Source organism: Barbus barbus (assembly GCF_936440315.1).
Source record: "Barbus barbus genome assembly, chromosome: 11".
Classification (NCBI taxonomy): domain Eukaryota; kingdom Metazoa; phylum Chordata; class Actinopteri; order Cypriniformes; family Cyprinidae; genus Barbus; species Barbus barbus.
Genome location: NC_136739.1, coordinates 18,770,222 through 18,782,860, shown reverse-complemented (window position 1 = coordinate 18,782,860; position 12,639 = coordinate 18,770,222). Strand labels below are relative to the sequence as shown.

The following is a 12,639-nucleotide window of genomic DNA, read 5'->3' as shown; positions in this document are numbered from 1 at the left end:
CAGGAGGATCTCTTGGGATACATGTTTTTACTGTGATAAACTCTTCTGTGTAGTTTTTCTCATATCCTTTTGCAAATGGACCCCTTACTTTAGAGATTCTAACTGTGTCACAAATCTTATACTTAAAAATAGCCTTGACGCTGTGTGATCCCCTAGTCCCGTATAGGTTATGTAGCACTGTAGATACGTTTTATTTGCAGACCTCATCTTGATGCTTCTGTGATAGCTCGCATTGTATCCATCCGTGAGGTCTTGAAGTATGTCAACGTACCGTCTGGAGTTTGTCGACCCATCACTAGTTAGTTCCTCAAACTATGCATCAAAGAAATAGGCGCTGGGTTCAAACAAACAGGAGTGTCTAAGCTGACTAGGGTGATCCACCACACAACCGAGGCAGAGTTCCTTTAGCTTTTTGTTGATAAGGTGTTCCAGTATGACCACAATAGTTGCTTTTATGATTTTGAATGCATCAATGCGGATACACCCATCGGTGTCATCAACGCCTACACAGGCCGCGGCTCCAGCTATCGCACCGCTACTGCCATATGGCATTGTAAGAAAGGTCAGGTTGTAATACCCCAGCTCCATGCAGAATTTATCCAACCACCCGTAAACACAGTCATCTTGTAACTTTTTACTGTGATTTCCAACCACACAAAATCTTGTTTCAGGAACTATACCATTCCACTCCGCAATGTACAAAGGATCGTCACCGCAGTCATTCAAATCTCTCCAGACATGGTTGTAGAATAACCACCCGTCTTTGGCAGGGAAAATCAGACTGGGTTCCTGCGTTGTAAAATTGTCTTCGATATCTGTAGCATAGAGCTTCACAATCCGCATCACTTTGTCAAACACATATCTCCCAACATGATCACCAGACATTGAGAAATCACGGGTCATCATATTCACATCGTCATAAAGAAACTTTGTCAAACTAACTCCTTGTTTTTTTCTTGGTGCAAAAGTCAGTTCCTTTCTCATTTCAACAGGTCCTCTTGTTGGTGAAACACATCACTCTTCTAGTAGTTTTAGGAGTTTTTGGAGCAGCAGCAGCCATTGTAACAGGAGAGTTCAGATTGTCTTCTGTGTTTAAATTACTATATTCTACCCGCACTATTTAAAACAGCATTTCAGGATGTAGGTGGGGTCTTTAGGTGTGAAAAATTACTCATAAATATCTGCACTCCTTGAATGCCAAATTTGGGGGCTGTAGCTAACTGCTGTAATTACTGTAAAAAAAAAATGTTGTTTCATCTTAAAATAATTTGTGTAGGACATCAGAGACTGAATCAGACAAATTTAAGATTCGATCAGAACATCGAAACATGAGAAGCTGAGATTCCACAAAGAGGGTCCTCAAAGCTGTAACAGGACAACGTCATAAATCTGTCCAAATCCTAGCGCCAACTAGTCTGAAGCAAGCAAACTAACCAGTAAGCCTCTTTTACAGAACAGCTTACAACCTTGAGACAAAAGAACACATTGATAATTCCAATTCAGGAAGGAGACTGTCAAATTTGGGGCAAGTAATCAAGACTGATGGTCACATGTCAACCTGTAATAGAAAATCACGAGCTACAGACTCTCTTGGGTAGGTCTCCCCCCATACAAGACAAAGACTTAGACTGGAATTCCTTAGGAGACCTTTTAACCTCTCTCTGGTCGTCCCAGAACATGCCTCTTATTCTCCATAGAACCACACAGAGACAATGTGTTCATATGCACTAAAAATAATCTTAAAAGGACTTATTAATTATTTCTTACAATTTACAATCTTGTCCCTGACATCCTTGGACAGCTCTCTGGTCTTGGCCATGGTGGAGAGTTTGGAATCTGATTGATTGATTGCTTCTGTGGACAGGTGTCTGTTATACAGGTAACAAGCTGAGATTAAAAGCACTCCCTTTAAGAGAGTGCTTCTAATCACAGCTCCTTACCTGTACAAAAGACACCTGGGAGCCAGAAATCTTGTTGATTGATAGGGGATCAAATACTTATTTCACTCATTATAATGCAAATCAATTTATAACTTTTTTGAAATGCGTTTTACTGTTTTTTTTTGTTTGTTTTTTTTTTTTTTTATAATTGTTGTTGTTGTTATTCTTTCCTGAGTCTTGAACTGGTTACATACATTTTCCTTAAATCATCCTGGCGACCCATTTTTTAAGTCTCGCGACCCACCCGAGGATGGGCATCCTTCCGGAGCTCTACGGTGGGACTCGAGATCGCTCTGTAGCGCAGTTGTCTTTCCTTCCTTCCTTCCTTCCTTCCTTCTTTCTTTATATATATATATATATATATATATATATGGATATATATATATATATATATATATATATATATATATATATATATATATATATATATATATATATATATATATGGATCGCGTCAATTTAAAAAGAAAAGAATAGGGTCGCTCTGAAAAAAGTTTGAAAACCACTGGTCTAGACTTTTGTGATCTTTGAAGTCATGTACTCCTCTAAAATAGAAAATATGATATTATTCAATGGTTATTGACTGTCCCCCTTTATTTTTTAAGTGATGTTTGTTATAACAAATTTCCTGAAGAATTAAATTATTGTATGTTCTTTGAATCATATGTTTTGACTCTCCAGCATATCTATGTATAGTATCAATCAAAAGGTGAGTCAACTGGAGCTCAGAATGGATAAGATGGAGAAAGAGAGTGTAGAACATGCCCAGGGAGTGGAAAGATACATACAGAATTATCTTCAACAGTGTGACCATCGTTTGATTACTACAGAGAAACAGATGCCAGATTTGGCAAAGTTTTTGACCACTCAGTCATCACTTGACAAACAAAGTTTGATGAAGTTGGAGGAGAAATTTGTTGACTTTGTAGAAAAAAAAAGAGTCTACAGAAGATATCATTAGAAGACCAACTGCTTTTGTTACCAAGTACATCCATTTGGGTTGAAAAATGCATCAAAGGCTGTTAAAGGGGTCATTGGATGCAAAATTCACTTTACAAGTTGTTTGAACATAAATGTGTGTTGGAAGTGTGTGTACACATCCATCCTATAATGATAAAAATCCACCCATTGTTTTTTTTTCAATCCCTATTTTAAAATAAATGACGTAGTTCTGCACAGACTGCTCCCATGATAGTTGATTGACAAGGCCATCTTATCTTAGACCCGCTCTGAGTGAGCTGAGAGCTGTCAGCCATTGTGTCGACTCCTGTGCAGGGGAAGACTAGATGATTCCGACTAAGCAATTGAGGTGTTTTGTTGTTGGACAGGGGCGGACTGGCCATAGGGAGCACCAGGAGAATTCCCGGTGACCTGGCAGCCAATTGGGCCCACTGCCCTACATTTATTTATTTTTATATATACAGTATATATATATATATATATATATATATATATATATATATATATATATATATAATATATATTGTTGTTGTTGTCTTTTGTTGCCTGCCGAATGTACTAAAGTGATTATTTCTGAATTCGCCATTCAATAATAAAATTATCATAAATCATGAGTCGGTTAGTCTTGACTGGCAACGCAATTTGCCTCGCTCACGCTCCACGCATCCGCGCTTCTGCCAAAAGGATGCGAGACTGGAGAATGGAGTGGAAGTGCCCAGGTGGAGCAGAGAGGGTAAACTGTCCTGTTCAGTTCAGGTCAGTTACATCTGTAAACAGACTATTGTAGTTTTGTCTTTGCTAGCAAATGTTTGCAGTAGCAGTCAATTACTGAAAAATTACCAAAAGGACGTAATTACTATTGTAAATAGTAGGAATAGCAGACAAATATATATATATAAAAATACACATCATTTTATAACAGGTTTAGAGGGATCTAAGGCAGACAACAACACAACCCTTACGAAAATGAATCTGGTTTTACTAAAAATTAAAACCAAAAACCTTGGTTGCTATAGTTAAATTACATTCTTAAAAATAATGATGCTTTATTCACGATGCCAGAAGAACCCTTTTTGTCTACATGCTTCCATAAAGAACCTTAACATCTGAAGAACCTTTCAGTTTCTTTGTAGCTAAAGAAGGTTCTTCAGATTATAAAAGGTAAGAATAAGATAGTTCTTTAAAGAACCTTTGACTGAATGGTTCTTTGTGGAACCAAAAATGGTTCTTCTATGACATCACTATGAAGAACATTTTAAGCACCTTTATTTTTAAGAGTGTAACCACTAATTAACAATGGAGTTGCTACACTATGTTTCACCATGGTATTTGTAGTAAAACTTTGGTTATACAAATAGTAATCAATCCGCCAAAAAAAAAAACATGGTTACTATACTTTTACCATAGGTCTAATAACACCATGGTTAATTTAACTTAGGACAAAACATGACCGATGATAATGCAAAAACATGTTCAGTGTCAAGATTTTTCTGTAAAGATATATTCAGGATGTAGCTATTAATGTACTAATTTTTACATTTAGGCAAGATAAAACAAAACTATGTATATTATGTGCAAACAAATTACAATGAGGTGGTAACAAAATTGGCAACAAGGTGGAGATGTGTTTATGAAAAAGTGACCGGTACAAGAAAAAAAAGTTCAAGAGATAATATTTAATTATTTTTGCGCGGCCCCAGCCTAGTGGTTTAAACTTTTTTTTTAATTTATTGTGGATGTATGAGATGGCCTGGATGAGTGTGAGATTTCCCGGCCTGAAATTTTATCCCAGTCCGCCCCTGTTGTTGGATATAATATTGAATATAGCAGTCGTCATTAACTCCCGACATCTAAGCCGCTGAAGATGCAGAGGATTAACGTTACTTTCATTTTGAAGGGAATGCGTCCCCTGATCTGCCTAAATGCGTCTATGTTTGTGTTTTGGGCAGGGTTCTATTGTTTTTTTTCAGCAGGGCAGTGTATCGTACATAGGTCTACTTCCTTAATTTCCCTCCCCAAGTTAAGCACAGCTACAAAATGCAATCTACAATATCTTGTTTGACTGACTTGACTGTACTGTACCACAGTGTGTGGAATGACAACAGTCTAAAATAATTAGAAAACTGTCAGTCACTTTTAGTTTTGTAAAAAGAAAAGGTTATCCAATATGTGAAAAGGTTATGTAATATGTGATTAGATGTTACATGTTGTTGATATGAGAATTGTTGTCTGTTGTCTGTTAACTGTGCAGTATGATTATAGGACTTGTACAGTATTGAGATAATCTGTACATGGTGTTGTATGAGCTATTCCAATCACCAAATATGGTAATTTTCCTTTTTTCTTGCCCCACAAAGACTGTTGCACCATTTACTTGATTTTATTTATTTTTTTCACTCCAATTTATATTTGTGGTAACACACTTCAGATATTATGGCAAGTTGTACAGGATACATCTGTTACTTTTACTGTGTTTTAGCTCAATTTGACATTGTAAAATAGCATTTTTTAGACACGCTTGACAATATTGTTGACATTTTTGTTTTAGATCCTATTGGTCAGATCACCACCACTTTGTGCTATTTGACAACACATGTAAATCTTTCAATCTTTAGCCTTTTGGTTCCCAAAACATCCTACTTTATTTAAGAAATATGGTATTAGCTTTAACTGTTGAGGAATACACACAGCTCGATATTCCAGACCACATGAATTTTCAGTTCCACCATTATAACACGCTCTGCTCTGAAAGAACTGTCTGTCATTGTTTGTCCTTTGAAAGACAAAATTCTAATATTACTACATGATGTATTGCAAATGAAATACAGTAATTGCTCATTATTTTTTACTTTTTTTTTTTTTTGAATTTCTGTTTCTCTCATGAGAAGTTTGTTTGTGCATTTGTCGAAGTAAATATTAGTGGCATTAATGATTTTCAAGACAATATATTTAATGTTCTGGAGAAAGTTTTATTAATAGAAACACTAGAAAATTAGTACCAGGAGTCCATGATACGCCTCATGCTCATGAATCTCATGCCACCCATATTGCTGAAGCTCCTGTACTCTCCAGGCCTGAAGTACCACATCCTGCCTCTGTAGTGGGGCTGCTCATAGAAGAGCCAGTGGCCGTCCATCACATGGCAGGACTGGCAGTGAGACATGCGGTAACGGTCCATGGTGTTGTCACAGTCATCCATCATCTCGTGCATCTGACCCATGAAGTTCTCCCTCTCATAGATCCTCATTCTGTAGGATCCCCTGTGCTGTAGTGGAAGAGAAGTCATTTTAGTTTATCATCAAAAAATAAATCAAGAAATTAATTCATTTAAAAGATAAAGATAAACTTATTCATTTTTATATGTTAAATAATCTGAAACTGAGCTCACCATAGGGATCATACGGCAGGACCTGATGCAGTTGTTCATTCCAAACATAGACATGTAATCAGCATACTCTCCCCTCCTAAAGAAATACTGATTTCCCATGTAGTTGGGATTATCATACATCATCCAGCATCCACTCTCCACTCTGCAAGAGTGACAGCGGCTCATGTAGGAGGAGAAGTCACCACAGTCGCCCATACAGTCATAAGAGCGACCCTGGAAGTTCCTGTCCTCAAAGAAAGTGACCTGAAAATTCAAATTGAATATTTTAGTGACTTAAAGTAAGAGATACCAATTTAAAAAAAGAATTCAAGTTAAACTTTGTGGAAATAGGTGCTGGAACAAGGTTTACCTTCATGGTTGCACTGGCTGGTCCTCAGTAGTTCCACAAAGGAGAAGCTGAAGCTGATTCTGCTTGTTGACTGACTGCTGTCACCTGTGCTTTTATACTAGACCAAGACTAAAGACTACAGGGCCTCTATTGTTAGTCAATTCCTGACAGTGCAAGTTGAACCATAGGCCATTCTAGCTAAAGCTTGGTATGTAGATCTTAGTACTCAATATTATTAGAAAAATGCAAGTATATTGGTCAAAAAGAATGTGAATCTGATAAATTCTTAAGAAATGCTGATAATACTTTATAATATTGTTCAATTGGTTAACATTAGGTATGCATTAGCTTTAGATATCATGAACTAAGAGTGAAAAATATTTAATCTATGTTAATTGTAAAATGTTTCAGCCATTCTTAATGCATCATTTAAACATAAACATTATATAATGTCAATGTAAACTGTTATTGAAATACTAATGATTGTGAATTGTAGAAATCAAATTCACTTAGTTATCATAAAAGCGCACTTTATTTTGTTGCATATAGACTGTTATGCTGATTCAGAATCCTTTCTGAAATCAGTCTCAGTAGGTACCTTCATGCTCAAATGCAACTTGTCATGTCATAATATAACAAGGCAGCTGCCTGACCTTTTATATACAGCCTAGAATATTGTATTTTTATCATGTGGTTGTTGTTTTAGATTGAGGACTTCTGGCTATATGGATTTGGTTTGTTTGTTGGTTTTTATAAGCATACATTTTGGAATGCTTAATGATTTTGAACCTGTATGCTTTGCTCTGTCCATCCACATAAGGGCCCTTGATTCTGTGGTTAGAGTAAAGAGACAAAACCTAGTGAGTAACCAGTCTGAAATGCTAAATGGCACATGACTGTTGCCAATGTTTGGGGTTTGGTGGTGAAAACTGGAATTCTTTAAGATGCAGTATATGTTCCCCTCCTTATAGAAATGTAAATCAGTCTTGATCAAACTAATAAAAAATCATAAAATATATTATTTCAAAATTCAAGATAATTGTTATTAGATTTTTTTGGTAAAATTAATTAGAAAGAAAAAGACATTGGTTGGAAGTTGTATTTTTTGTATTTTATGCTTCCTAGGCATTTACATAAGAGAACATGTTGACGTATTGTGTTCCCTGTTTAGAGAAAGGAAAATTTATATTTGGCCCCACTGTTCAGACTAATTTGTTTGTGTTTGTATTTGTGTGTGTTTAATGCAGTGGTTCTTAATCCTGGTCCTCGTGACCCCCTGTGCTGCATATTTTGCATGTCTCTCTTGTTAGCCTACCTGATTCAAATCATCAGCTCTTTAGAAGAGAAATCCATGAATGAACTGCTCTGTCAAAAATACAATTAACAAAATGTTGGAAGGGCAAAAATATTTAAGTTGAACTAATTTTATTGCTTGGGCTTAGTTGAGAAGACATATTATATTAAGTCTGCACAAATATATATTAAAAACATTAAATTAATGGTTATTTTCAAATTCAGAATGCTAAATGTTGACTAAACTAATAAAAACAAATCCAGCCAACACTGGGATAATTCTGCACGTGCACGCGCTTGAGTGACTTCGCGGGAGAAACAGCGCCGCCATGTTGTCAAGTTCACGCGTCAGGTAAGTTGCACTAAATAAATTTAATTTTTTTAGACTAAAATTAACAAGAAAATCATTCAACATATTAGATTTTTTGAGTGGACATTTAGAAAGTGTTTCATGAGTTGTAGCTATATCAGAAGACAAGTGGATTTAAGAAAAGAGTATGTCAAGTTGTCTGGTAACGTTAAGTCAAGTAACGTTGCACTGAAGAAATATTTGTACTTAACGTTAGACTGAATTTATCAAAACGTTTATTTAAAAGGTGTAAATGTTTTATGCAAAATGTATATGTTTATACACAAACGTACAACATATATAAAACATCGAATAAGCATTGTATGATATGTCTGAGGGAAATTTAAGTGAAGAGAATGCCATCTTTTTCCACTTTGTTTAATCCATAAAACACTTAATATCAAAGGCTGTGTTACTATAATGAATGTTGGCGTGTTGTATGATATTTTTGTGTTTCCATGACATGAAAAGATATGAAGACATTGTGCGTTCTTTCTCTCTTTTATAAGCCATTTGTAACACCAAGCCAGCAGAGGGAGCCCTCACCCGAGTACTGACTGCATGCCGCTCCCTCTGCTTCTTTTGCATTCATTTCCTGTTTGATGACTTTATAAGCCAGATCCTGAGCACATTACAAACTGTGAAGCATTGACAGTTTACCTGCCTTACCGAGCGTTTCTCCATTGCATTATCTCTGACTGCTTACCTGTGTATTACTCTGCCTGATTACCTTGACTTCTGATTTCCTGGATTTGCCCCTTTGCTCTGTTTGCCTGATCGGACTGATGTTTGTGTTTGATCCTTCTGCCTGCCTCCTGACTCTTGTCTTCTGGATTGCCCCTGTACTGGTAAACGGATTCAACTGCTACTCTGGTTTTGACCCTCTGCCTGAATTAACGTTTCTGTCTGTTGCTAATCCCTCTAATAAACTTCTGCGAATGGATTCTAGTTCTTCCTCTGCGTCCTCCTTACACCATTATGCTTACGATTAACCGAAATCTATGAAATGTGTAACTTAATGTAAACCACAGTAATGCGCTAATTTGAAGTTAACATGGGCGTGTTGAATGGGATTTTGCGTGTAAACTTTTGAAAAAAGTTTACATAACTTGTTTTTTTTAACGATTAATAACTGAATCGTTTCACAAGGCCGTTCCAAGTGTCTCAGCCAGTTCCCTAGGTAATGAATCAGTAGATCGTGCACACAAGTCCCTGCACAGGGGAAGACCATGGATCAGTAAACACCGGGACAACTGATCAATCAATTTGTAAAACATCACCACTGGTATTTATCAACAACAGGCAGGACTGTTACATTTTGATATTATTTTTATGCTATTTGAGGTAGGCCTATAATATGAAATGTACATGTTCTATTACAATTCCAGTCAGCATCAATGCTCCCTGTTGTGCAATGGATTGTGGAATGGATTTGTGCCAAAAAAAAAAAAATGTTGAAACTTCTGTTTCATCACAAATTTAATTAACTGATATTGATACATTGTAAATGATTTAAAAGGCATCATTTAATTTTTTTAACTTAAAATGTACTTTTCTTTCTTCATCAGGGTGTGGCTAAAGGTTTCATTGGTGCTTTGTCATAATTGCAAGATTTCAGATGCAACCCAGTCAGTTCGTCCAAGGCACCAAACACTCCCATGTGACCAGACTGCTCCACTGCAACTACATACTGTGTGTACTTTTAAGCAGAGAAGTTGTGTGTGTGTGTGTGTGTGTGTGTGTGTGTGTGTTTCTTGGGGGGGGGGGGCTACTGTAATAGTGGCATTGATTATTTTCAGAATTCAGAATTTCTGTAGAGAAATAATTGTATTTATTTAATTGGTTTTGTTAATAGCGGCATTAATTTTCAGGACAATGTTTATTGTTGTAGAGAGAGTATTTTATTAATATAAACCCTAGTACCAGGAGTCCATGATACGCCTCATGCTCATGAATCTCATGCCACCCATATTGCTGAAGCTCCTGTACTCTCCAGGCCTGAAGTACCACATCCTGCCTCTGTAGTGGGGCTGCTCATAGAAGAGCCAGTTGCCGTCCATCACATGACAGGACTGGCAGTGAGACATGCGGTAACGGTCCATGGTGTTGTCACAATCATCCATCATCTCGTGCATCTGACCCATGAAGTTCTCCCTCTCATAGATCCTCATTCTGTAGGATCCCCTGTGCTGTAGTGGAAGGGAAGTCATTTTAGTTTAACTTTATCAGGCAAAATTAAAAAGTAAATAAAAAGATTAAATAAAAGATACATCTATTTATGATTATATATTAACTTATATAAGCTTAAATTGAGCTCACCATGGGGATCATACGGCAGGACCTGATGCAGTTGCTCATTCCAAACATAGACATGTAATCAGTATACTCTCCCCTCCTAAAGAAATACTGATTTCCCATGTAGTTGGGATTATCATACATCATCCAACATCCGCTGTCCACTCTGCAAGAGTGACAACGGCTCATGTAGGAGTGCATGTCAGCACAGTCTCCCATACACTCATAAGAGCGACCTTGGAAGTTCCTGTCCTCAAAGAAAGTGACCTGAAAAATCAAATGTAATATTTTAGTGAAGTAAAGTGAAATATAAATAATTTTTTTGTGGAAAATGGTGTTGGAATAAGGTTTACCTTCATGGTTGTGCTGGCTGATCCTCAGTGGTTCCACAAGGGAGAAGCTGAAGCTGATTCTGCTTGTTGACTGACTGCTGTCACCTGTGCTTTTATACTAGACTAAGACTAAAGACTACAGGGCCTCTAATTGTTTGTCAATTCCTGACAGTGCAAGTTGGCATAGAGGCCATTCTAGCTAAAGCTCGTCATGTAGTTCTTAGCACTCTTATTTATCAATACCCTAACACTTCAACAATTTCTTGTATTCTGTATTAGTGATGTAATTACAAGTATAAACAGCTAAATGTAGCCTATTATTTCTCTCAGCTAGGTATTTCTAACTGTGTAATATTCAGAGTTAAAAAAAATAGCTAGACTAGACCTTTAGTCACTGACCTCATATGTAGCTTTATGATATACAGTATTTCTATTGTTATCATTATTTTAAACAATCCATATTTAATGCTTTTGCCATTGTGGGGAAACTTGCCACTTATAGTTGTTTTGCAAATGTATATTTACAGCATTTGGTATATACAGTCTTATACAGTGTCCCTTTGCTAAGTTCTGCCTTGATGTTACTGACAATAACCCATAGCAACTGTTGTCCATTTCTTCAACCATTTATTTTGCTTTTAGCTGTTGCTCTTTTTTAATGTATGTCTAAAAAGTGTATCCGTGTGTTTCTATGAAATTGTGTATATACAATTATCAATGTTGCTGAGTGATTCATACAAAAAGCACAAGGTACAGATATAATGTAAGCAATATTTATTGGTGTTATTGTTTTTGTTTTTTGTTATTTTATTTTTCCCTTCTCCAAATTTTAAATACATTTTGAAAAATAGATGCTGTGGATTAAACTGCATGTGTTAAAGCCAGCTAAACATATTCACACCAATAAGAGTATTTACATTTATACCAATTTAAATTACTGTTAGTAACCTAACATCATTTTGTTTATGTACTGATTTAGGTCTTTGTAGTGTCAGTAGTAACTAAAAAGTTCACAGTGCCATAGTGACTGTGTTGCAAGAAATGTTAGGAAAAGCTCTGTTCACTTAGACTGATATATCAGTTGTAGTTGTTATTACAAGTTGACAGTGAAAAGCATTTTTATTTGCAGTTTATAGTTTTTAATCACGTTACTGCAGCTAAACATCCTGAGCAATGTCACAAATAATTAAGTGAAAGTGACGTGACGTGTCCAAGTATGGTAACCCATAAATGCTCTTATGGGTTACCATAGATCATTTATAATTTATAAATGATATCCCATCCAAAGTGCACACACACAGCAGTGAGCACACACACAGAGCAGTGGGCAGCCATTTATGCTGCAGCGCCCAGGGAGCAGTTGGGGGTTCAAGGGCACCTCAGTCGTGGTATTGAGGGTGTAGAGACTGCTGGTTATTCACTCCCCTCACCAACAATCATTGCCAGTCCTGAGACTCGAACCTGCAACCTTTGGGTTACGAGTCCTACTCTCTAACCATTAGGCCACGACTTCCCACATAAGAATATATTACGTTTTTTTTATTTGTTATTATGTGTTAGTTAGCTGTATTTTAACCTAATCAAAATAACCCAACTGCAGTTTGATTGAGATTAACTGGAATGCACAAAGAAAAAACGTGTTTTTTGAAAATTGTTAAAAACAGAGTTAGCTGTTTTTGCTAATGAACTCTTCATATGAAGACTTACACAAAGTAATGAAACTCATGTTTTTATTGGTCTGTGTTGGCTATCAG

General features: G+C 36.4%; 2 protein-coding genes across 2 annotated transcripts; both read right to left on the bottom strand.

The window, feature by feature from the left end:
* Window positions 1-5,892: 5,892 nt before the first annotated feature.
* Window positions 5,893-6,531, bottom strand: LOC306877352 (gamma-crystallin M2-like; the record flags this gene model as incomplete). The annotated part of the gene is made up of 2 exons (XM_079429073.1): window positions 6,289-6,531; window positions 5,893-6,165 (listed from the first exon to the last, which is right to left on the bottom strand). The coding sequence occupies exons 1-2, from the start codon at window positions 6,481-6,483 to the stop codon at window positions 5,893-5,895; spliced, it is 468 nt and encodes a 155-aa protein (XP_079285199.1). The 5' UTR covers window positions 6,484-6,531.
* A 3,643-nt stretch (window positions 6,532-10,174) lies between these two features.
* LOC306877353 (gamma-crystallin M2-like) lies at window positions 10,175-10,820 on the bottom strand (the record flags this gene model as incomplete). Its single annotated transcript, XM_079429074.1, has 2 exons — window positions 10,578-10,820; window positions 10,175-10,447 (listed from the first exon to the last, which is right to left on the bottom strand). The coding sequence occupies exons 1-2, from the start codon at window positions 10,770-10,772 to the stop codon at window positions 10,175-10,177; spliced, it is 468 nt and encodes a 155-aa protein (XP_079285200.1). The 5' UTR covers window positions 10,773-10,820.
* Window positions 10,821-12,639: the final 1,819 nt, after the last annotated feature.